The 26,972-nt window shown below is 44.8% G+C and overlaps 2 protein-coding genes across 5 annotated transcripts; one reads left to right on the forward strand and one right to left on the reverse strand.

Moving 5' to 3' along the window:
• Positions 1 to 941: 941 nt before the first annotated feature.
• Positions 942 to 16,176, forward strand: LOC110487323 (uncharacterized). Of its 3 annotated transcripts, none has more exons than XM_090194826.1 (6): positions 942 to 1,336; positions 1,598 to 1,757; positions 2,847 to 3,683; positions 6,573 to 6,860; positions 14,682 to 14,882; positions 15,425 to 16,176. In XM_090194826.1, exons 1-6 carry the CDS (start codon positions 1,328 to 1,330, stop codon positions 16,069 to 16,071), a joined length of 2,142 nt encoding a protein of 713 aa, XP_090050952.1. In that variant the 5' UTR covers positions 942 to 1,327; the 3' UTR covers positions 16,072 to 16,176. The 3 variants fall into 3 exon arrangements, with proteins under 3 accessions (XP_090050952.1, XP_090050951.1, XP_090050953.1); XM_090194825.1 differs by having other exon boundaries at positions 957 to 1,336; positions 1,598 to 2,587; XM_090194827.1 differs by lacking the exons at positions 942 to 1,336; positions 1,598 to 1,757; positions 2,847 to 3,683 and adding an exon at positions 1,798 to 2,587.
• Positions 16,177 to 21,032: 4,856 nt separating this feature from the next.
• On the reverse strand, positions 21,033 to 26,122 carry LOC110487303 (uncharacterized). Of its 2 annotated transcripts, none has more exons than XM_021559222.3 (3): positions 25,735 to 26,122; positions 24,666 to 25,245; positions 21,033 to 24,494 (listed from the first exon to the last, which is right to left on the reverse strand). In XM_021559222.3, exons 2-3 carry the CDS (start codon positions 25,185 to 25,187, stop codon positions 22,356 to 22,358), a joined length of 2,661 nt encoding a protein of 886 aa, XP_021414897.3. In that variant the 5' UTR covers positions 25,188 to 25,245; positions 25,735 to 26,122; the 3' UTR covers positions 21,033 to 22,355. The 2 variants fall into 2 exon arrangements, with proteins under 2 accessions (XP_021414897.3, XP_090050905.1); XM_090194779.1 differs by having other exon boundaries at positions 25,792 to 25,873.
• Between the last annotated feature and the right edge of the window lie 850 nt (positions 26,123 to 26,972).

A 26,972-nucleotide genomic window follows, 5' to 3' on the forward strand; every position in this document is an offset into this window, starting at 1 on the left:
TCCTTTAAATACACGAGGGGGAGTGCGCGAGTGCACAAGGATAGAGAATCCGAACTTCTTCAGACGTGTTATATTTCCCACCACCTGTTCGTCTGTTACGTGTTTCGTTCCTGATATATTTTATAAGAACAAAACTAAGGGCACATCTGCACAAAGCTTCTGTTTGGTCATAAAGAATTACTTCAAACAACCCATTATTTTCTTGTCATCCATTTTAATTGTCTGTATATTATTATTATTTCACCTCATTGATCTTACTTATTGTGCCAAGAAATCCACAGTGACTTACAGACCACTAGTGACATGTTACTCACTGATCATATGCATGTCCTGATGGAATGAATACAAGAGCATTGTGGGGATAAACATCTTACGTGTTTATTATCTATAAAACATGTGATTTAAGAAACCGTGTCAGCAGGTTACTTAGTATACTGATATATTGTAACAGGCTTTGGACATTGTCTTTCCCATCCAGCCCAGATGATGACAGTACAGGTGCATCCAAGAGGCGAAAAAAAAACCCAGCTTCTATTTCCAGGCCATCAGATTGTTAATTAGTCACCATTAGCCGGTCTCTGCCCAGCCTGGTACTCTACACCGCACCTTACAGACTGCTTCCTACCACTGGTCACTTTAATCATATTTACCTACTGTTTTACACACTTCATATGTATATACTGTATTTTAGCCAATGCTAATGCTATATTACTACTGCTATACACACCTTGTATATTAATATACTGTCTATACACACCTCCACATATATACATTGACATTCTTGACTTGGACCATTGCTCGTTCTCATATTTCTTAATTTCCACATTTTTTATTTTTGGGGGGATTTTGTGTTTTGTATTGTTTGGTATTACTGCACGAACTAGAAACATAAGCATGTCACTGCGCCTGCGATAACGGCTGCAAAAGATGTGCACGCCACCAATACAATTGGATTAGATTTACTAAAGCGCACCAAGAAGACGACGTACACCAAACACGGAAGTAGTAATGCAGCTAACTGACGTTAACTAACCAGTTTATTTATCGCACTTCAAAGCATTGTAGCTAGTTCCATACAGCTAATATCACCAGATATAACTTATGATAGGGTTATGGTAACGTTAATTATTATTCACTGGCTGGACTAGTTAAAGTATGGAACTATGAAACGCAGGATTTCCGCCTCTGCCAGTTTTGGAGCTACAATACTAGCCAGTTGTAGCAGCGCGCTATCGTTAGATAACATTTCTCCCTCACAGCACAGCAAGAGACTGGAATAACTCTGGCACAACAACATATTCTTTGAGATATTTGAAGCCCATTCAAAATGCATGAGGTGAGAAGACAACCTCTTAACTTATTAGTTTGCTAACGTTAACTAGCTAGCTATATTAGCTAACTAACGCATTTAGCTATGCAACTTCACTTGTCAAGAGTTGAATAAGTCGATAAGTTGTCAGGACGGTCAGCTAGCTAGTTATCTCAAAAAAAATAATACGTTATCAACCCTAACTAGGCTAGTTGTTAGGACTGTAAACAAAGCTTAATTTACATTATTGATACATTTTGTGATGCGCTCTCCTCACCTTTTTAATAGTTTGATGAACGCCAACAGTCAAAATGGCGGAGTCCTGGCTGTAACCATGGTGACCAGAGCAGCAGACTCCAGGGTCCCGAGATGGTCCATAGATTTAACATTGTATTCAAAGAGGAGCCAGAAGGTGACGACCATGCACCTTGTGGTCAGAGTAATACTGGTGAGCGTGCAATGCCTTTCAATCGTTGTCCCATGTAGCTGGACACAAGAGAGAATAACCTGACAAAGACAGTTGATGCTGTATATAGGGAACAGAGTGCCATTTGCAACGCATATCATCTTTGTGGAAACTGCTTTTGTATCGTCAAGAGCATTAAAGGGTCAGCTGTAGCAGCAACCAGTGAGCAGACGGAGATTGGCTTCATTCGTTCATGCTGATAGTCCAATAAGATCCCACTTGAGAAAAAGATCCACCTTGTCCTCAGAGAGGTCAGGTGGAATCATCCCCATACTGCTTAGACCAATCAGATCTCAACAAGTGTTGAGAGGGTCTGTTTGGAACTGGGCCTCTAATGTGGTTCCCATTGGCGCTAGACGGACCGGACTCTTCCCCTATATCGCCACAGGAGAGAGTTGCCGCCGTCACTCTGACAGTGAGGAGGTTCTACCTCAGGAGAACCTAAACAATAGGACCAGTCCAAACACACATCCAAGAAGATACACACGGCTGCAGAGAGTGTGGAAAGGAGTTCCCTACCTCGTATAAACCACGCGGACACCAACAGATCCACCAAGAGGGTGAAACCTTACCGATGTTCTGCATCCAGGAAGAACTTGAAGCTACACCAGGTAGTGCACACAGGAGAGAAACCTTACTCCTGCCCTGTCTGTGGCATGGGCTTGACTCAGCAGGAAGATGTGACTGCCCACACTGTAGAGAGAGTAATGACACTGAGGAGGAAGAGAAGGAAGAAGAGAAAAGGGAGGAGGAAGTAGGTGGATTGATACATTCTGAAGGAGAATTAGGTCATTTGGATTCTCTTCAGCTTGGTAAGTAGTGGTTAAAGGATAGGCCCCAAATGGCACCCTATTCCCGACATAGTGCACTACTTTACCCTGTGATACATCCCCAATGGCAACCTATTCCCTACATAGTGCACTACTTTTGACTAGGGCCCATAGGGTTCTGGTCAAAAGTAGTGCACTCTAAAGGGAATAGGGAGTCATTTGGGATCGACTCAACCAATACTACCATAGCTATTGACCTATTTGCTCTATTAGTAAATCCATATTATTTTCCCCCCCACAGGAATGAGTCCTGCCTCCAGCCACGGCAGTGAGGAGACTACCTCTACATCAGGAGAACCTGAGCAACACCAGGAGAATCATCAGACAGCCACGCCGTCTCACCGGGAGACTCATCAGACAGCCACGCCGTCTCACCGGGAGACTCATCAGACAGCCACGCCGTCTCACCGGGAGACTCATCAGACAGATAAATCGTCTCACCGGGAGACTCATCAGACAGCCACGCCGTCTCACCGGGAGACTCATCAGACAGCCACGCCGTCTCACCGGGAGACTCATCAGACAGCCACGCCGTCTCACCGGGAGACTCATCAGACAGCCACGCCGTCTCACCGGGAGACTCATCAGACAGCCACGCCGTCTCACCGGGAGACTCATCAGACAGCCACGCCGTCTCACCGGGAGACTCATCAGACAGCCACGCCGTCTCACCGGGAGACTCATCAGACAGCCACGCCATCTCACCGGGAGACTCATCAGACAGCCACGCCATCTCACCGGGAGACTCATCAGACAGCCACGTCGTCTCACCGGGAGACTCATCAGACAGCCACGCCATCTCACCGGGAGACTCATCAGACAGCCACGTCGTCTCACCACTGCTGCTGTGCCTGTGGACAGGAGTTCCCTGGTGCCTATGACCTCATGCTACACCAGAGGACTCACTATATAAGGAACAGGGTTCCATGTGGGGGACATACCATGACTGCACACCAGCAAACATCCGCTGTGAAGAGAGAGCGTGGTCACACTGAGGAGGAGGAGGAGGAGGAAGGAGAGGAAGTTGGTGGATTTATTAAACGTGAAGAAGCAGCTACTTGGGATCCTCCTCAACTCGGTAAGGGGCTGGGATATGATGCTATTAAAGAACACAAATGTTAGTCCTAAATGGCACCCTATCCCCTACATAGTGCACTACTTTTGACCAGAGCCCCCATAGGGAAAAGGGTGCCATTTGGGACACTATACTATACCACCATAGGGGTTGGGTTAAATGCAGAAGAGCCATTTCAGTTGAAGGCATTCAGTTGTACAACTGACTAGGTCTCCCCCTCTCCCTTTCCTTTCCGTTTCCATAGTAATGGACCTACAAGGTAACTGCTAAAAAAGAGGAAGCACCAACATAAAGTGTTTTAATTGGCCGTTGGGCCACAAGCCAGAACATCTTTAATGTGCCTTGGCATGAATTCTACAAGGGTCTGCAACTCTCTTGGAGGTGGGCCACCATGAGACAGAACAGCTTCAATGTGCCTTGGCATGAATTCTACAAGGTTCTGGAACTCTCTTGGAGGTGGGCCACCATGAGACAGAACAGCTTCAATGTGCCTTGGCATGAATTCAACAAGGGTCTGGAACTCTCTTGGAGGTGGGCCACCATGAGACAGAACAGCTTCAATGTGCCTTGGCATGAATTCTACAAGGTTCTGCAACTCTCTTGGGGGTGGGCCACCATGAGACAGAACAGCTTCAATGTGCCTTGGCATGAATTCTACAAGGTTCTGGAACTCTCTTGGAGGTGGGCCACCATGAGACAGAACAGCTTCAATGTGCCTTGGCATGAATTCTACAAGGTTCTGCAACTCTCTTGGGGGTGGGCCACCATGAGACAGAACAGCTTCAATGTGCCTTGGCATGAATTCTACAAGGTTCTGCAACTCTCTTGGGGGTGGGCCACCATGAGACAGAACAGCTTCAATGTGCCTTGGCATGAATTCTACAAGGTTCTGGAACTCTCTTGGAGGTGGGCCACCATGAGACAGAACAGCTTCAATGTGCCTTGGCATGAATTCTACAAGGTTCTGGAACTCTCTTGGGGGTGGGCCACCATGAGACAGAACAGCTTCAATGTGCCTTGGCATGAATTCTACAAGGTTCTGCAACTCTCTTGGGGGTGGGCCACCATGAGACAGAACAGCTTCAATGTGCCTTGGCATGAATTCTACAAGGTTCTGCAACTCTCTTGGGGGTGGGCCACCATGAGACAGAACAGCTTCAATGTGCCTTGGCATGAATTCTACAAGGTTCTGCAACTCTCTTGGGGGTGGGCCACCATGAGACAGAAACATCTTCAATGTGCCTTGGCATGAATTCTACAAGGTTCTGCAACTCTCTTGGGGGTGGGCCACCATGAGACAGAACAGCTTCAATGTGCCTTGGCATGAATTCTACAAGGTTCTGCAACTCTCTTGGGGGTGGGCCACCATGAGACAGAACAGCTTCAATGTGCCTTGGCATGAATTCTACAAGGTTCTGCAACTCTCTTGGGGGTGGGCCACCATGAGACAGAAACATCTTCAATGTGCCTTGGCATGAATTCTACAAGGTTCTGGAACTCTCTTGGAGGTGGGCCACCATGAGACAGAAACATCTTCAATGTGCCTTGGCATGAATTCTACAAGGTTCTGCAACTCTCTTGGAGGTGGGCCACCATGAGACAGAAACATCTTCAATGTGCCTTGGCATGAATTCTACAAGGTTCTGGAACTCTCTTGGGGGTGGGCCACCATGAGACAGAAACATCTTCAATGTGCCTTGGCATGAATTCTACAAGGTTCTGCAACTCTCTTGGGGGTGGGCCACCATGAGACAGAACAGCTTCAATGTGCCTTGGCATGAATTCTACAAGGTTCTGGAACTCTTGCAGGGATATGACACCATTATTCCTCAATAAATTACATCATTTGGTGTTTTGTTGATGGTGGTGGGAAAACACTGGCTCTGGCCCTGCTCCAGAATCTCCCTTTTTTTATTTTATTTAACCTTTATTTAACTAGGCAAGTCAGTTAAGAACAAATTCTTATTTTCAATGACGGCCTAGGAACTGCCTGTTCAGGGGCAGAACGACAAATTTGAACTTTGAACTTGCAACCTTCCGGTTACTAGTCCAACACTCTAACCACTAGGCTACCCTGCCTCCCCATAGTTCAACTGGGTTGAGATCTGGTGATTGAGACGGCCATGGCACATCGTTTTCATGCTCATCAAACTATTCAGTGACCACTCGTGCCCTGTGGATGGGGGCATTGTCATCCTGGAAGAGACCACCCCGATCTGGATAGAAATGATTTGCCAAAGGTTGACAGTGATCAATCAGAATGGTGGTGTATTTATTGGTTTTTATCTTGTCGTCTAAGGGGTTGATTGGACCTAACCCATGCCAGGAAAATGCTCCCCACAACATAACGGAGTAGCCACAATACTAATTTACTCAAGTGTTTCCTTTATTTTGGCAGTTACCTATAGGTCTAACAGTGCAGCCAGATTCCTAATTTACTCAATGTTTCCTTTATTTTGGTAGTTACATGTAGGTCTAACAGAGCAGCCAGAATATTAATTTACTCAAATGTTTCCTTTATTTTGGTAGTTACCTATAGGTCTAACAGAGCAGCTAGAATACTAATTGACTCAAGTGTTTCCTTTATTTTGGCAGTTACCTTTATATGCTCTATTAGTAAATCCATATTATTTCCCCCCACAGGAATGAGTCCTGCCTCCAAATGGCACCCTATTCCCTACATAGTGCACTACTTTACCCTGTGATACATTCCCAATGGCAACCTATTCCCTACATAGTGCACTACTTTTGACTAGGGCCCATAGGGTTCTGGTCAAAAGTAGTGCACTATAAAGGGAATAGGGAGTCATTTGGGATCGACTCAACCAATACTACCATAGCTATTGACCTATTTGCTCTATTAGTAAATCCATATTATTTTCCCCCCCACAGGAATGAGTCCTGCCTCCAGCCACGGCAGTGAGGAGACTACCTCTACATCAGGAGAACCTGAGCAACACCGGGAGAACCACGACACAGCCACGACGTCTCACCGGGAGAACCACGACACAGCCACGACGTCTCACCACTGCTTTGGCTGTGGACAGGAGTTCCCTGCTGCCTACGACCTCCTGTTACACCAGAGGACACACATGGAGAGAGGCTTCTACAAGTCTGTCTGTGGAGAGCTGTTCTACCAGAAAGAGTTACTCAAAACACACCATCAGAAAGTTGACACAGGTGAAAAGCCACAGAGATCCTTTTTAAAATAATGAGATTCTTGTGTGTGAGCAGCCATGTAGGAAACCATGACAGCTAGAGTGTAGCCGAAGTGATTTGAGTGACTGAAAATATGGTTTATCACACTAAGTTTACCACAGCTCAATCATTCAAGGGTTTTTCTTTATTTTTTACTATTTTCTACATTGTAGAATAATAGTGAAGACATCAAAACTACGAAATAACACATATGGAATCATGTAGTAACCATAAAAAGTGTTAAAGAAATCAAAATATGTTTTATATTTGAGATTCTTAAAAGTAGCCACCCTTTGACTTGATGACAGTTTTGCACACTCTTGACATTCTCTCAACCAGCTTCACCTGGAATGCTTATCCCGACAGTCTTGAAGGAGTTCCCACATATGCTGAATACTTGTTGGCTGCTTTTCCTTCACTCTGTGGTCCAACTCATCCCAAACCATCTCAATTGGGTTGAGGTCGTGTGATTGTGGAGACCAGGCCATCTGATGCAGCACTCCATCACTCCCCTTGGTCAAATAGCCCTTACACAGCCTGGAGGTGTGTTGGGTCACTGTCCTGTTGAAAAGCAAGTGATGTGCAAACCAGATGGGATGGCGTATCGCTGCAGAATGCTGTGGAAGCCATGCTGGTTAAGTGTGTCTTGAATTCGAAATAAATCACTGACAGTGTCACCAGCAAAGCACCATCACACCTCCTCCTCCATGCTTCACGGTGGAACCACACATGTGGAGATCATCCGTTCACCTACTCTACGTCTCACAAAGACACGGCGGTTGGAACCAAAAATCTCCAATTTGGACTCATCAGACCCAAGGACAGATATTCACCGGTCTAATGTCCATTGCTCGTGTTTCTTGGCCCAAGCAAGTCTCTTCTTATTATTGGTGTCCTTCAGTAGTGGTTTCTTTGCAGCAATTCGACCATGAAAGCCGGATTCACGCGGTCTCCTCTGAACAGTTGATGTTTAGATGCGTCTGTTACTTGAACTCTGTGAAGCATTTATTTGGGCTGCAATCTGAGGTGCAGGTAACTCTAATGAACGTATCCTCTGCAGCAGAGGTAACTCTGGGTCTTCCTTTCCCGTGGCGGTCCTCATGAGAGCCAGTTTCATCATAGCTCTTGATGTTTTTTTGTACGACTGCACTTGTAGAAACTGTCAAGGCAAAGTGTGGCTACTTTGAAGAATCTCAAATATAAAATATATTACGATTTTTAAAAATTTTTTTTACACTTTTGGGTACTACATGATTCCATACGTGTTATTTCATAGTTTTGATGTCTTCACTGTTATTCTACAATGTAGAAAATAGTACAAATAAAGAAAACCCCCTTGAATGAGTAGGTGTGTCCAAAATGTTGACTGGTACTGGACATTGCAGACTGGTACTGGACATTGCAGACTGGTACTGTACATTGCAGACTGGTACTGTACATTGCAGACTGGTACTGTACATTGCAGACTGGTACTGGACATTGCAGACTGGTACTGTACATTGCAGACTGGTACTGTACATTGCAGACTGGTACTGTACATTGCAGACTGGTACTGGACATTGCAGACTGGTACTGTACATTTGGACTGGTACTGGACATTGCAGACTGGTACTGGACATTGCAGACTGGTACTGGACATTGCAGACTGGTACTGGACATTGCAGACTGGTACTGGACATTGCAGACTGGTACTGGACATTGCAGACTGGTACTGTACATTGCAGACTGGTACTGTACATTGCAGACTGGTACTGTACATTTTTACTGGTACTGTACATTTTGACTGGTACTGGACATTGCAGACTGGTACTGGACATTGCAGACTGGTACTGGACATTGCAGACTGGTACTGGACATTGCAGACTGATACTGTACATTGTAGACTGGTACTGGACATTGCAGACTGGTACTGGACATTGCAGACTGGTACTGGACATTGCAGACTGGTACTGGGCATTGCAGACTGGTACTGTACATTGCAGACTGGTACTGTACATTGCAGACTGGTACTGTACATTGCAGACTGGTACTGTACATTGCAGACTGGTACTGTACATTGCAGACTGGTACTGTACATTTTGACTGGTACTGTACATTGCAGACTGGTACTGTACATTTTGACTGGTACTGGACATTGCAGACTGGTACTGTACATTGCAGACTGGTACTGTACATTTTGACTGGTACTGGACATTGCAGACTGGTACTGGACATTGCAGACTGGTACTGGACATTGCAGACTGATACTGTACATTGTAGACTGGTACTGGACATTGCAGACTGGTACTGGACATTGCAGACTGGTACTGGACATTGCAGACTGGTACTGGACATTTTGACTGGTACTGTACATTTTGACTGGTACTGTACATTGTAGACTGATACTGTACATTGTAGACTGGTACTGGACATTGCAGACTGGTACTGGACATTGTAGACTGGTACTGTACATTTTGACTGGTACTGTACATTTTGACTGGTACTGTACATTGCAGACTGGTACTGTACATTGCAGACTGGTACTGTACATTGCAGACTGATACTGTACATTGCAGACTGGTACTGTACATTGCAGACTGGTACTGTACATTGCAGACTGGTACTGTACATTTTGACTGGTACTGGACATTGCAGACTGATACTGTACATTGCAGACTGGTACTGTACATTGCAGACTGGTACTGGACATTGCAGACTGGTACTGTACATTTGGACTGGTACTGTACATTTGGACTGGTACTGTACATTTGGACTGGTACTGTACATTTGGACTGGTACTGTACATTGCAGACTGGTACTGTACATTGCAGACTGGTACTGTACATTGCAGACTGGTACTGGACATTGCAGACTGGTACTGTACATTGCAGACTGGTACTGTACATTGCAGACTGGTACTGTACATTGCAGACTGGTACTGGACATTGCAGACTGGTACTGTACATTTGGACTGGTACTGGACATTGCAGACTGGTACTGGACATTGCAGACTGGTACTGGACATTGCAGACTGGTACTGGACATTGCAGACTGGTACTGGACATTGCAGACTGGTACTGGACATTGCAGACTGGTACTGTACATTGCAGACTGGTACTGTACATTGCAGACTGGTACTGTACATTTTTACTGGTACTGTACATTTTGACTGGTACTGGACATTGCAGACTGGTACTGGACATTGCAGACTGGTACTGGACATTGCAGACTGATACTGTACATTGTAGACTGGTACTGGACATTGCAGACTGGTACTGGACATTGCAGACTGGTACTGTACATTGCAGACTGGTACTGGGCATTGCAGACTGGTACTGTACATTGCAGACTGGTACTGTACATTGCAGACTGGTACTGTACATTTTGACTGGTACTGTACATTGCAGACTGGTACTGTACATTGCAGACTGGTACTGTACATTGCAGACTGGTACTGTACATTGCAGACTGGTACTGTACATTGCAGACTGGTACTGTACATTTTGACTGGTACTGTACATTTTGACTGGTACTGGACATTGCAGACTGGTACTGGACATTGCAGACTGATACTGTACATTGTAGACTAGTACTGGACATTGCAGACTGGTACTGTACATTGCAGACTGGTACTGGACATTGCAGACTGATACTGTACATTGTAGACTAGTACTGGACATTGCAGACTGGTACTGTACATTGCAGACTGGTACTGTACATTTTGACTGGTACTGTACATTTTGACTGGTACTGTACATTGCAGACTGGTACTGTACATTGCAGACTGGTACTGGACATTGCAGACTGGTACTGTACATTGCAGACTGGTACTGTACATTTTGACTGGTACTGGACATTTTGACTGGTACTGTACATTTTGACTGGTACTGGACATTTTGACTGGTACTGGACATTTTGACTGATACTGTACATTGCAGACTGGTACTGTACATTGCAGACTGGTACTGTACATTGCAGACTGGTACTGTACATTGCAGACTGGTACTGGACATTGCAGACTGGTACTGTACATTGCAGACTGGTACTGGACATTGCAGACTGGTACTGTACATTGCAGACTGGTACTGGACATTGCAGACTGGTACTGGACATTGCAGACTGGTACTGTACATTTTGACTGGTACTGTACATTGCAGACTGGTACTGTACATTTTGACTAGTACTGGACATTGCAGACTGGTACTGGACATTGCAGACTGATACTGTACATTGTAGACTAGTACTGGACATTGCTGACTGGTACTGTACATTGCAGACTGGTACTGTACATTGCAGACTGGTACTGTACATTTTGACTGGTACTGTACATTTTGACTGATACTGTACATTGCAGACTGGTACTGTACATTGCAGACTGGTACTGTACATTGCAGACTGGTACTGGACATTGCAGACTGGTACTGTACATTGCAGACTGGTACTGTACATTGCAGACTGGTACTGTACATTGCAGACTGGTACTGTACATTTTGACTGGTACTGTACATTGCAGACTGGTACTGTACATTTTGACTGGTACTGTACATTTTGACTGGTACTGTACATTGCAGACTGGTACTGTACATTGCAGACTGGTACTGTACATTGCAGACTGGTACTGTACATTGCAGACTGGTACTGTACATTGCAGACTGGTACTGTACATTTTGACTGGTACTGTACATTGCAGACTGGTACTGTACATTGCAGACTGGTACTGTACATTGCAGACTGGTACTGTACATTGCAGACTGATACTGGACATTGCAGACTGGTACTGTACATTGCAGACTGGTACTGTACATTGCAGACTGGTACTGTACATTTTGACTGGTACTGTACATTGCAGACTGGTACTGTACATTGCAGACTGGTACTGTACATTGCAGACTGGTACTGTACATTGCAGACTGGTACTGTACATTGCAGACTGATACTGGACATTTTGACTGGTACTGGACATTGCAGACTGGTACTGGACATTTGGACTGGTACTGTACATTGCAGACTGGTACTGTACATTTTGACTGGTACTGTACATTTTGACTGGTACTGTACATTGCAGACTGGTACTGTACATTGTAGACTGGTACTGTACATTGCAGACTGATACTGTACATTGCAGACTGGTACTGTACATTGCAGACTGGTACTGTACATTGCAGACTGATACTGTACATTGCAGACTGGTACTGTACATTGCAGACTGGTACTGTACATTGCAGACTGGTACTGGACATTTTGACTGGTACTGTACATTTTGACTGGTACTGGACATTGCAGACTGGTACTGTACATTGCAGACTGGTACTGTACATTGCAGACTGGTACTGTACATTGTAGACTGGTACTGTACATTGCAGACTGGTACTGTACATTGCAGACTGGTACTGTACATTGCAGACTGGTACTGTACATTGCAGACTGGTACTGTACATTGCAGACTGGTACTGTACATTGTAGACTGGTACTGTACATTGCAGACTGGTACTGTACATTTTGACTGGTACTGTACATTTTGACTGGTACTGTACATTGCAGACTGGTACTGTACATTGCAGACTGGTACTGTACATTTTGACTGGTACTGTACATTGCAGACTGGTACTGTACATTGCAGACTGGTACTGTACATTGCAGACTGGTACTGTACATTTTGACTGGTACTGTACATTGCAGACTGGTACTGTACATTGCAGACTGGTACTGTACATTGCAGACTGGTACTGTACATTGCAGACTGGTACTGTACATTGCAGACTGGTACTGTACATTTTGACTGGTACTGGACATTGCAGACTGGTACTGTACATTGCAGACTGGTACTGTACATTTTGACTGGTACTGGACATTGCAGACTGGTACTGGACATTGCAGACTGATACTGTACATTGTAGACTAGTACTGGACATTGCTGACTGGTACTGGACATTGCAGACTGATACTGTACATTGTAGACTAGTACTGGACATTGCTGACTGGTACTGGACATTGTAGACTGGTACTGTACATTTTGACTGGTACTGTACATTGCAGACTGGTACTGTACATTGCAGACTGGTACTGTACATTTTGACTGGTACTGTACATTGCAGACTGGTACTGGACATTGCAGACTGGTACTGTACATTGCAGACTGGTACTGTACATTTTGACTGGTACTGTACATTTTGACTGGTACTGGACATTGCAGACTGGTACTGGACATTGCAGACTGGTACTGTACATTGCAGACTGGTACTGGACATTGCAGACTGGTACTGTACATTTTGACTGGTACTGTACATTGCAGACTGGTACTGTACATTGCAGACTGATACTGTACATTGCAGACTGGTACTGGACATTGCAGACTGGTACTGTACATTTTGACTGGTACTGTACATTGCAGACTGGTACTGTACATTGCAGACTGGTACTGTACATTGCAGACTGATACTGTACATTTTGACTGGTACTGTACATTGCAGACTGGTACTGTACATTGCAGACTGGTACTGTACATTGCAGACTGGTACTGTACATTGCAGACTGGTACTGTACATTTTGACTGGTACTGTACATTTTGACTGGTACTGTACATTGCAGACTGGTACTGTACATTGCAGACTGGTACTGTACATTTTGACTGGTACTGTACATTGCAGACTGGTACTGTACATTGCAGACTGGTACTGTACATTGCAGACTGGTACTGTACATTGCAGACTGGTACTGTACATTTTGACTGATACTGGACATTGCAGACTGATACTGTACATTGCAGACTGGTACTGTACATTGCAGACTGGTACTGTACATTTTGACTGGTACTGGACATTGCAGACTGATACTGTACATTGCAGACTGGTACTGTACATTGCAGACTGGTACTGTACATTGTAGACTGGTACTGGACATTGCAGACTGATACTGTACATTGCAGACTGGTACTGGACATTGCAGACTGGTACTGTACATTTGGACTGGTACTGTACATTTGGACTGGTACTGTACATTTGGACTGGTACTGTACATTTGGACTGGTACTGTACATTGCAGACTGGTACTGTACATTGCAGACTGGTACTGTACATTGCAGACTGGTACTGTACATTGCAGACTGGTACTGGACATTGCAGACTGGTACTGTACATTTTGACTGGTGCTGTACATTGCAGACTGATACTGTACATTGCAGACTGGTACTGTACATTGTAGACTGGTACTGTACATTGCAGACTGGTACTGTACATTGCAGACTGGTACTGTACATTGCAGACTGGTACTGTACATTGCAGACTGGTACTGTACATTGCAGACTGATACTGTACATTGCAGACTGGTACTGGACATTGCAGACTGGTACTGGACATTGCAGACTGGTACTGGACATTGTGACTGGTACTGGACATTGCATCAGCCAATGGTTGCGTGCCACGTCATCGACTGCACAGTTGGGCATCAGCGTATCCTATGACGTGGTTTGACGATAATATTTATGTTAAACACCTATCCATGCGCCGTGAGGTCTGGCATGCGTCTGCAATGCAGTCAGCCTGGAATGTGACCATTGATAACTCACTTTTTTTTTTAAACATGTTGGCCTTTTTACTAGTAAACCGACCCATGCTGGCGTACTAAATAGTATGCGGAAATATATATATTTTTTAAGTGTTATAGTATGTCTTCGCTATTGATTATCAGCTGTGGTCAGACACGTGAGTCAGGAAAAAACGTGTGAATTCTACTAGAACAAACGTCGAAATGAGTGTGCCGTTTTAAGTACGTAGTAGACTAGTATGGGTATTCGGACACGGCCACTGTCTTTGTTTCCTGCATCAGGAATACCTGGACAACACCGGACGAATCCCAAAGCTAAGAAGTCTCACGACTGTGTCGTGTGTGGAAAACAACTATCGGAAGCAATGAAGCTGAAGAGGCACATGAGAACGCACACGGGAGAGAAACCTCACGGCTGCTCCGTGTGCGGCAGAGGATTCACGCAGAAAGGAAATCTGAAAACACACATGAAAACACACAGAGGTGAGGAGAAACCTTAAATGACTGTCCCTGTAATAACTATGCATAGCAGTAACTATGGAAACGTTTGTCATCTGTCCCTGTAATAACTATGCATAGCAGTAACTATGGAAACGTTTGTCATCTGTCCCTGTAATAACTATGCATAGCAGTAACTATGGAAACGTTTGTCATCTGTCCCTGTAATAACTATGCATAGCAGTAACTATGGAAACGTTTGTCATCTGCCCCAGTAATAACTATGCATAGCAGTAACTATGGAAACGTTTGTCATCTGCCCCAGTAATAACTATGCATAGCAGTAACTATGGAAACGTTTGTCAGCTTGAGTTTATTATGCAAAAAAAATATAATTCAGACATTACACTTGAAATTTACACTTTAAAACAGTTTTATCTGATTTTTTTTTAAATAATGTTGAGTAGTTCTGAAAAGATAAACATTTATGTCCTAGTAAGTGTTTGACTGCATTTCCATTGGACTTTCTTACTTCTTCACGAAGTACATGCTGGTTTGACCGACTTCACACCATGTCTTCCACGCAGGGCTGAACCCCAGATTGTGGTCGGCAGGAGAGGACAGTCCCTCTACATCAGGAGAACCTGAACAACACCAGAAGAACCACACAGCTAAGACATTTCAGAATTGCATAGAATGTGGGGAGATGTGCCAAACTCTACCAGCACTAAAAAAACACATGAAAACTCACACCAGTAAGAAGCCGTCTTACCAATGCTCCCTTTGCGGGGCGGAATTCACTGAGAAAGGGCAAATCCAAGACCACCAGTTACAGCATGTTGGAGAGAAGCCGTACTCCTGCCCTGACTGTGGGAAATGTTTCGTCAATGAAAGCTACATTAAAATTCACCAGCGAACACACACTGGAGAGAGACCCTACAGTTGCCTTGTGTGTGGAAATAGTTTCGTGAAAAAAGCATACTTAAAAAGTCACGTACTGACACACACTGGAGAGAAACCGTACCTTTGCTCCATCTGCGGGAAGACATACAGTCGAGAAGGAACTTTCAAAATCCACCAGAGAGTTCACACGGGAGAGAAACCGTACCTGTGCACTGAATGTGGGAAGCGTTTCAGCTGTAGAGCAAACCTTTATTCACACAACAAGAGACACGCTGGCAAGCCCATAGGACCTAAACGGCAGCTAGGCAGACCGAAGCAGCTGCCAAAATGACAATGGGACAGGACAAATGAACTTGTGTCGCGTCTCTCCTGATCACCAACAAAATAGTTATGTTAAATCTTGATTATGCATTTCTCATAAACGGACATAAAACAATACAATATTAAGCATCTGTGGATGTCTGAAAGACTGAAGACCCAAGAAACTGCCATAGGGGAAACAGTGCTGGTTAAATTAACTTACGCAGTGACTTCATTTTGTCTAAGACATCACAGCAGAGTTGAAAAATATATGGCCCGTGGAAATCAAGAGAGAGGTGGTCCACGGAGAGAGGTGGTCCACGGAGAGAGGTGGTCCACAGAGAGAGGTGGTCCACGGAGATAGGTGGTCCACAGAGAGAGATGGTCCACAGAGAGAGGTGGTCCACACAGTGAGGTGCGTTGCTGCGGATCTGACTGGCTCCCTCCGAGACCACGAATGCGTCCTCCGCTCTCAATACCATCTGTTCTGTCTCAACTCTCAGACCACCTTCCATCCGTCAGCCCCCATCCGTCAGCCCCCATCCGTCAGCTCCCATCCGTCAGCTCCCATCCGTCAGCCTCCATCCGTCACCTTTCATCCGTCAGCTCCCATCCGTCATCCCCCATCCGTCAGCCCCCATCCGTCAGCCCCCATCCGTCAGCCCCCATCCGTCAGCTCCCATCCGTCAGCTCCCATCCGTCAGCTCCCATCCGTCAGCTCCCATCCATCAGCTCCCATCCATCAGCCTCCATCCGTGCAGATTTGTATGTTTTTTGGGGGGTTCAAGCTTGTATGTGCTGATATTGAGTTTTTACCTGCCAAGTTTTATTGGTATGTAACTGTTATGAAAGTTGTCAATTTGTTTTGGTATTTAAACACCACTTTAAATGTGTACATGACACTGGAACAACATTTCCCCATGGGAACAATAAAGTCCGTAAAGTAGGGTCTACATGTAGTAATAACAGAGTGGTGAGGAGGAGCTCCACCTACATGTTATAATAATAACAGAGTGGTGAGGAGGAGCTCCACCTACATGTTATAATAATAACAGAGTGGTGAGGAGGAGCTCCACCTACATGTTATAATAATAACAGAGTGGTGAGGAGGAGCTCCACCTACATGTTATAATAACAGAGTGGTGAGGAGGAGCTCCTCCTACATGTTATAATAACAGAGTGATGAGGAGGAGCTCCACCTACATGTTATAATAATAACAGAGTGGTGAGGAGGAGCTCCACCTACATGTTATAATAATAACAGAGTGGTGAGGAGGAGCTCCACCTACATGTTATAATAACAGAGTGATGAGGAGGAGCTCCATCTACATGTTATAATAACAGAATGGTGAGGAGGAGCTCCTCCTACATGTTATAATAACAGAGTGGTGAGGAGGAGCTCCACCTACATGTTATAATAACAGAGTGATGAGGAGGAGCTCCACCTACATGTTATAATAATAACAGAGTGGTGAGGAGGAGCTCCACCTACATGTTATAATAACAGAGTGATGAGGAGGAGCTCCACCTACATGTTATAATAACAGAGTGATGAGGAGGAGCTCCACCTACATGTTATAATAACAGAGTGATGAGGAGGAGCTCCACCTACATGTTATAATAACAGAGTGATGAGGAGGAGCTCCACCTACATGTTATAATAACAGAGTGATGAGGAGGAGCTCCACCTACATGTTATAATAACAGAGTGGTGAGGAGGAGCTCCACCTACATGTTATAATAACAGAGTGATGAGGAGGAGCTCCACCTACATGTTATAATAACAGAGTGATGAGGAGGAGCTCCACCTACATGTTATAATAACAGAGTGATGAGGAGGAGCTCCACCTACATGTTATAATAACAGAGTGATGAGGAGGAGCTCCACCTACATGTTATAATAACAGAGTGATGAGGAGGAGCTCCACCTACATGTTATAATAACAGAGTGATGAGGAGGAGCTCCACCTACATGTTATAATAACAGAGTGGTGAGGAGGAGCTCCACATACATGTTATAATAACAGAGTGATGAGGAGGAGCTCCACCTACATGTTATAATAACAGAGTGGTGAGGAGGAGCTCCACCTACATGTTATAATAACAGAGTGATGAGGAGGAGCTCCACCTACATGTAATAATAACAGAGTGGTGAGGAGGAGCTCCACCTACATGTTATAATAACAGAGTGGTGAGGAGGAGCTCCACCTACATGTTTTAATAACAGAGTGATGAGGAGGAGCTCCACCTACATGTTATAATAATAACAGAGTGGTGAGGAGGAGCTCCACCTACATGTTATAATAACAGAGTGATGAGGAGGAGCTCCACCTACATGTAGTAATAACAGAGTGGTGAGGAGGAGCTCCACCTACATGTTATAATAACAGAGTGGTGAGGAGGAGCTCCACCTACATGTTATAATAACAGAGTGGTGAGGAGGAGCTCCACCTACATGTTATAATAACAGAGTGATGAGGAGGAGCTCCACCTACATGTTATAATAACAGAGTGGTGAGGAGGAGCTCCACCTACATGTTATAATAACAGAGTGGTGAGGAGGAGCTCCACCTACATGTTATAATAACAGAGTGATGAGGAGGAGCTCCACCTACATGTTATAATAACAGAGTGGTGAGGAGGAGCTCCACCTACATGTTATAATAACAGAGTGATGAGGAGGAGCTCCACCTACATGTTATAATAACAGAGTGGTGAGGAGGAGCTCCACCTACATGTTATAATAACAGAGTGGTGAGGAGGAGCTCCACCTACATGTTATAATAACAGAGTGGTGAGGAGGAGCTCCACCTACATGTTATAATAACAGAGTGGTGAGGAGGAGCTCCACCTACAGTGGGGGGGAGTATCTAGTCAGCCACCAATTGTGCAAGTTCTCCCACTTAAAAAGATGAGAGGCCTGTAATTTTCATCATAGGGACACTTCAACTATGACAGACAAAATGAGAGAAAAAAATCCAGAAAATCACATTGTAGGATTTTTAATGAATTTATTTGCAAATTATGGTGGAAAATAAGTATTTGGTCAATAACAAAAGTTTATCTCAATACTTTGTTATATACCCTTTGTTGGCAATGACAGAGGTCAAAGTCTTCACAAGGTTTTCACACACTGTTGCTGGTATTTTGGCCCATTCCTCCATGCAGATCTCCTCTAGAGCAGTGATGTTTTGGGGCTGTTGCTCGGCAACACGGACTTTCAACTCCCTCCAAAGATTTTCTATGGGGTTGAGATCTGGAGACTGGCTAGGCCACTCCAGGACCTTGAAATGCTTCTTACGAAGCCACTCCTTCGTTGCCATGCTGAAAGACCCAGCCACGTTTCATCTTCAATGCCCTTGCTGATGGAAGGAGGTTTTCACTCAAAATCTCACAATACATGGCCCCATTCATTCTTTCCTTTACACGGATCAGTCGTCCTGGTCCCTTTGCAGAAAAACAGCCCCAAAGCATGATGTTTCCACCCCCATGCTTCACAGTAGGTATGGTGTTCTTTGGATGCAACTCAGCATTCTTTGTCCTCCAAACATGACGAGTTGAGTTTTTACCAAAAAGTTATATTTTGGTTTCATCTGACCATATGACATTCTCCCAATCTTCTTCTGGATCATCCAAATGCTCTCTAGCAAACTTCAGACGGGCCTGGACATGTACTGGCTTAAGCAGGGGGACACGCAGGGGGACACGTCTGGCACTGCAGGATTTGAGTCCCTGGCGGCGTAGTGTGTTACTGATGGTAGGCTTTGTTACTTTGGTCCCAGCTCTCTGCAGGTCATTCACTAGGTCCCCCCGTGTGGTTCTGAGATTTTTGCTCACCGTTCTTGTGATAATTTACACCCCACGGGGTGAGATCTTGCGTGGAGCCACAGATCGAGGGAGATTATCAGTGGTCTTGTATGTCTTCCATTTCTTAATAGTTGCTCTCACAGTTGATTTCTTCAAACCAAGCTGCTTACCTATTGCAGATTCAGTCTTCCCAGCCTGGTGCAGGTCTACAATTTTGTTTCTGGTGTCCTTTGACAGCTCTTTGGTCTTGGCCATAGTGGAGTTTGGAGTGTGACTGTTTGAGGTTGTGGACAGGTGTCTTTTATACTGATAACAAGTTCAAACAGGTGCCATTAATACAGGTAACGAGTGGAGGACAGAGGAGCCTCTTAAAAGAAGAAGTTACAGGTCTGTGAGAGCCAGAAATCTTGCTTGTTTGTAGGTGACCAAATACTTATTTTCCACCATCATTTGCAAATAAATTCATTAAAAATCCTACAATGTGATTTTCTGGATTTTTTTTCTCATCAAAAACTTTGATCATGGTAAAGTTATTCATTACACTTGCATACGTGGTTTGATACATAAAATTACATAAACAATGGAACTTAAAGGAATACCTCTGTAAATGTTTTAGAAGAGGTAGTATGTTTTTCTTATTTTTAAAGCCCAAACAAAGAACTGCTGATGCTGTAAATGAGTGCGCTAAATAAAATGACTCTTCATCTGTAGCTGTCCCTGCCAAATGAATCACGACCACCTGACTCATCTGTAGCTGTCCCTGCCAATTGAATCACGACCACCTGACTCTTCATCTGTAGCTGTCCCTGCCAAATGAATCACGACCACCTGACTCTTCATCTGTATCTGTCCCTGCCAAATGAATCACGACCACCTGACTCTTCATCTGTAGCTGTCCCTGCCAATTGAATCACGACCACCTGACTCTTCATCTGTAGCTGTCCCTGCCAAATGAATCACGGCCACCTGACTCTTCATCTGTAGCTGTCCCTGCCAAATGAATCACGACCACCTGACTCTTCATCTGTATCTGTCCCTGCCAAATGAATCACGACCACCTGACTCTTCATCTGTATCTGTCCCTGCCAAATGAATCACGACCACCTGACTCTTCATCTGTATGTGACCAATACAATTTGATTTAACTGTCAACCCGTTCATACAAAAAAAACTCCTAGGCAAGAATGTGATCAGAGTATAATAATTTGTGTGAAACAGACAAAGTGCAATACCTTTCCCAGTAATATATATACAGGAAACACTGCTATGGAATTCTATGGAGTCATTTAGAATGTTTGAAGACAAGCCTTTCAGAACCTGGAACTGATCCAATACTTTGTCCAGTGGTCCAGTGACAGGAGGTCAGTTGTATCGAGTTCTACTTCATGGGCGGGTGTCCCGATTCTCCACAAGTGTGACAAATTTGAACACTTTGGAAGAATCTTCAATTGCCTTTGATTCCTCGCGTCCTCTCTCCTCGCCACCTTCTCAAAACCCATTGGATAAGAAAGTCAGAGCGGATGGGGAACCTCTGACCTTCTCATCCAATGGGTTTTTTAGATTCTCCTATTCTGGAATGGATTTGACCAATGGTGGAAGCTCTCTTCAGCCCGATGCTTGTAACAATCCCCTGCGTTTAGATCCATGTCGGAACGGTGAGGGCCAAGGGGATGTGATAGGTGGGTGGGGGTTGAGATCTGTCAACGTGGAAAGGTGAGGGCCAAACGGGATGTGATAGGTAGGGGGGGGGGGATTTGGACGGGGGTTCTAAGTCTAGGGTTCTGTTCCAATACTTTACAGAGATGCACAGTAGAGCTGCGGGCGATATGGTCACTAATCTCCATATCGTCATAAATTGACTGAACTGATGTGGATAACGACTTACAGAACAATACGTTTATAACATCAACGAGCACAGCAGTTTTAAACAATTATCCTTTAAAAAAAATACTACTACTAGTTGGATGGTTCTAGCCATGAATTGTCCCATGAACAATCAGCCATTTTAACAAACCTGTTTCAGTTGAAACGTTCTAGTGTATTTATCCTAATGAATGACAGAGCTAAACGCCCTGCAATACAGTGATTGGTATGTTCGCTGTAGATCATTCTGGGTTTAATGTCCCAGCTCTAGTACACATAGCCTGTAGTCTTGTGGTAGCACAGCTGGATCCTCTATGTATGCCTCCATCCTCTATGTATGCCTCCCCACTGGAGTCCAGGGTTCAATCCCTGCATCTACTCTTCACTGTCTTCCCTCGTCATCTGTATCCGTTTCTACTTCTAACCTGTCTCCATTAAAAACAATTACAACATGCTTCTACACCTGCGTTGCTTGCTGTTTGGGGTTTTAGGCTGGGTTTCTATACAGCACTTTGAGATATCAGCTGATGTACGAAGGGCTGTATAAATAAATTTGATTTGATTTGAATTATACCCCCTTTAAAAAAAACACATGCTTCACATCTTGTTTCCTTGAAGTAGTAAACATATCTGGTGTAAACCAGGCTACAATGGAGTGTGATGTGAGTAGGGATAAGGGACATGCTGATTGGGTGGTGGGTCGGGATAAGGGACATGCTGATTGGGTGGTAGGTAGGGATTAGGGAGTCTTGGGACAGAGACAGGCGGAGTTTGCCTGTGTGTCTCCTGATGTTTCTTCAGACTGCTCAACTGAGCGAAGGCTTTATCACACAAGCGGCACTGGAACGGTTTCTCTCCTGTGTGGGTCCGCCTGTGGTTTTTCAGGACATTCCCATCACGAAACCTCCTCCCGCAGTCAGGGCATTGGTACGGTTTCTCTCCAGTGTGGATTCGCAGGTGAAGAGTGCAGTGGCTCTTACTTGTGAAGCTCTTGTCACAGTAAGTACAGCAGTAAGGTTTCTCACCCGCATGAATCCGGAGATGAAGTTTTAAGCTTCCTGTCAGAGAGAAACTCTTCCCACACTGAGGGCAAAGGTAAGGCCTCTCTCCAGTGTGCTTCCTCTGGTGGACTAGTAAATTACGTTTAGTGGAGAAGGTCTTGTCGCACTGTGGACAGTGGACACGGCTGTTGTGGGTCTTCTGCAGGTGATCCTTCAGAAGAGCCTTGGTAGAGAACTTCTCCCCACAGTGGGGGCATGGAAGAGGGCCTTGGTGCATACGGACTGGACCCAGTGTCTCCCCCTTGTGGTTCTTCAGGTGGTGCTGCTTTAGCGAGATTGTATGACGAAACTTCATCCCGCACACTGAGCAGTGATAGGGTTTCTCTCCCGTGTGAGTTCTCATGTGTCTCTGTAAGAGTCCTGATTGGGTAAAATCCTTACCGCAACGAGGGCAGACGTACGGTTTCTCCCCGGTATGGATTCTCAGGTGTATTTTGAGATTGTCGGCATATCTGAATCCCCTTCCACATTCAGAGCACACATGTGGGTTCTTCAGAGGATCACTAGGCGGGTGTCGTGTCTTAATGTGTGATTCCAGTCTTTCTGCAGTTATGAAGCTCTTCTTACATTGACCACAGCGGTGAGGGTGTTCTGTGTGAACAATTTCCTGGTGATGTTTCAGGCTTATTTTTACACGGAAATTCTTCCCACACTCCGAGCAGTGGTAAGGTTTCTCACCTGTGTGGGTTCTGATGTGTTTCTGTAAGTTTCCAGAATCATTGTAGTCCTTCCCACAATGATGGCAGACGTACGGTTTCTCCCCAGTGTGAGTTCTCAGGTGTCTCTTAAGACTGCCAGCCTCACTGAATCCCTTTCCGCATGTAGAGCACACGTGTGGTTTCTCTCCAGTCAAGTTATCTCTGTATCTCTTCAGGTACTGTAGGTGTAGTTTTAGACTTCTTGCTGTGGTAAAATTCTTCCCACAGTGATCACAGATATGGGAGCCATCTCCTGAGAGGGGTTCCTTACGTTGTTTAGCATTAGGTGTGCTGCGAAGCTTCTCTCTTGTGTGTTTTCTCTGTTGTAGTCTCTGTTCGCGTGAGGTAGCAAAGCTCATCCCACAGTCGTCAGAGGAGAAATGGTAAGGTTTCTCTCCTGGATGGACGCTCTTCTGAGGGACAACGACCTCCTCTCCTGGGTGAGCTCTTTTGATGTGTTTCTTCAAGCCTCCAGATTCAATAAAGTCCTTCCCACAACGAGGGCAGTGGAAAGGTTTCTCTCCCGTGTGAGTTCTGATGTGTCTCTTTAAGGTTCCAGATTCAGTGAAACCCTTCCCACACTGATAACAAACGTACGGTTTCTCCCCAGTGTGAGTTCTCCAATGTATCTTAAGACTGTAGGCCTGAGAGAATCCCTTTCCGCATTCAGAGCACACGTGTGGTTTCTCTGCAGTGACGGTATCACTGAATCTCTTCAGGTACTGTAGGTGTAGTTGTAGACTTCTTGCTGTGGTAAAATTCTTCCCACAGTGATCACAGATATGGGAGCCAGGCCTGTCTCCTGAGAGGGTTTTGTGTTGTTCAGCATTAGACCAGCTGTGGGGTTTCTCTCCGGTCTGTGTTGTCTTGTGTATTATATGGCTACTCTGCCCCGGTGTCTTCCTGCAGTCGACCAGCCGCACAGACACCCTCTTCTGACTCTGCAGTAAGATACTACTGGGAAAGGCACGACCTGGAGACTCTGGGCGAGGGGAGGGGGGTGGTGGAGGCTTGTCCTGGAAATCCTTAAAAAAAGAGACAGACTTAATCAGGGTAATACTCTCAAAAGTCTTTCCTTGATTCCTCTCACCCTTGATTACTTTGACTCCTTTTCAAAAAACATTTCAGGAGAAATTCCAAGAGGATGAACCTTGAGGTCAAGGAATCATTTTATGACTGGAAAAATAAATACTCACCTCTCTTACTCTCTGCTCTGGAGTGTGCCTCTCTGGATCTGACTCTGCCTCCAGCCCATCGCTAGCCAACCAATCCTTTTCCTCCACGTCCCAGTCTTTGTCGCAGTCTGCAGCGTCATCATCGGATTGGCTGGAACTCAAGTGTTCCGCCTTCAGTCCATTGCTAGGCAACCAATCGCTGTCCTCCTTGTCGCATTCTTCGTCATAGTCGATAGCATCATCATCATCGGACTTGCTGGGACTAATTTGTGCCCCACTAGCATCCTCCAGCATCCTTCTGATGTCCTCTTTCAGATGGAGTAACCATGACACTCCCTGCTCCTCTGATTTCATTGAATCCGTATTGTCCCACATTTCCTCCATGATTCTACGCCTTAATAAGCGATGATTCATCCCTTTAATTTCAGAGCCATCTTTGCCATGACGTTCACACAGGTAGCGTAAATTGTCCACGGTTAAAGTGAATAAACTCTGTTCAATTTCATCAATCAATGTTTCCTTCTCTGAACTGAGTGGATTCATATTGTCCTGCTCATGTGGCAACAACGACAATGCAGTCAATGGCAGGACTTTAGAGAACCTGTAAAAAAAAGATTTATACATCACAACACTCATCTGTAATTTCACGTCCTCATTAGCTGATATTTAAAACACGTCACCAGGCGTTGTGAGATCTGGCAGCCGTCTACAAAGAAGCCTGGGACGTGACCGTCGCTCTGTTAGCCGTTTAGCAAGTTAGCTGGCTACTTAGCTTAGCTAGCTATTCTGTTCACGTTGTGTAGGGGACCCAAATCAGTTCAATCGATTTACAGATCCTGGAAATACACATTCACAGCTTGAACGTGTAGCAAAGTTGGGAGAATAAACCTCATCTTACAGTATACATAAACACTACAACAGATCTAGCTAGATAGCGGTGTACAAAGCAGCTACACGTTAGCGTAGCTAGATCAGCATGTGCTAACTTAGCTAGCTACCCATGTGGACCTAGCCATCTAGCAGCTATATTGCTGACTATGCCTATCTACAAAGCGAATATAAATGGTCTATATATGCATTTATAATATACCTGGCTGCTTTTAATAACTCTGTTCATATAGTCTGTGATTTTCCTTCTGATGTTTACATTTTGACCACAATTCTACTGGCAGCAGTTCGATGACGTCGCATTCTGCTTCTTCTTCTTCTTCTTTGGGATCTAACGCCGGTTGGCATCCAATATGTTGCATTACCGACCCCAACTGGACTTTAATATAAATCCATGATACTTTGTGATACAAAACGGGAAAAGGGGGAAATTAAAAAATAGTAAAATAAAATATTTTGTATAAACCCTTCCGACTAACCCAACACTCATTCATACCCGCAGGGCTCTCCAGAGGATGGTGCGGTCTGCACAACGCATCACCGGGGGCAAACTACCTGCCCTCCAGGACACCTATAGCACCTGTTGTCACAGGAAAGCCAGAAATATCATCAAGGACAACAACAACCCGAGCCACTGCCTGCTCACCCCGCTTTCAGCCAATCAGCATGCAGGACCCAAAATACCCGGTTTGTAATTTAAAATAACTTTATAATCTCGTTGGCTTTTTAATTCAAGTTGAATTCATCCCGGGTTATATCACACAAAGATGGTTCAGTAGAGGTCATTGAAGCAGTGCGGTTTCTCTCTCTCTCTCTCTCTCTCTCTCTCTCTCTCTCTCTCTCTCTCTCTCTCTCTCTCTCTCTCTCTCTCTTTTGTGAAAATGCTTTCTGGTTGCACAATATTACAAAATGTAGCCTAATCGCAGGAAAAACTCTGCATTGAAAGCAACCAGTGTTGTTACTGCTGGAGAGAAAAGGATCAACCAGTGTTGTTTCTGCTGGAGAGAAAAGGATCAACCAGTGTTGTTACTGCTGGAGAGAAAAGGATCAACCAGTGTTGTTTCTGCTGGAGAGAAAAGGATCAACCAGCGTTGTTACTGCTGGAGAGAAAAGGATCAACCAGTGTTGTTTCTGCTGGAGAGAAAAGGATCAACCAGTGTTGTTACTGCTGGAGAGAAAAGGATCAACCAGTGTTGTTACTGCTGGAGAGAAAAGGATCAACCAGTGTTGTTTATATTGGAGAGAAAAGGATCAACCAGTGTTGTTTATATTGGAGAGAAAAGGATCAACCAGTGTTGTTTCTATTGGAGAGAAAAGGATCAACCAGTGTTGTTACTGCTGGAGAGAAAAGGATCAACCAGTGTTGTTACTGCTGGAGAGAAAAGGATCAACCAGCGTTGTTACTGCTGGAGAGAAAAGGATCAACCAGTGTTGTTACTG

The sequence above is a fragment of the Oncorhynchus mykiss genome, chromosome 13, assembly GCF_057628025.1.
Source record: "Oncorhynchus mykiss isolate SJ-2025 chromosome 13, ASM5762802v1, whole genome shotgun sequence".
Classification (NCBI taxonomy): Eukaryota; Metazoa; Chordata; class Actinopteri; order Salmoniformes; family Salmonidae; genus Oncorhynchus; species Oncorhynchus mykiss.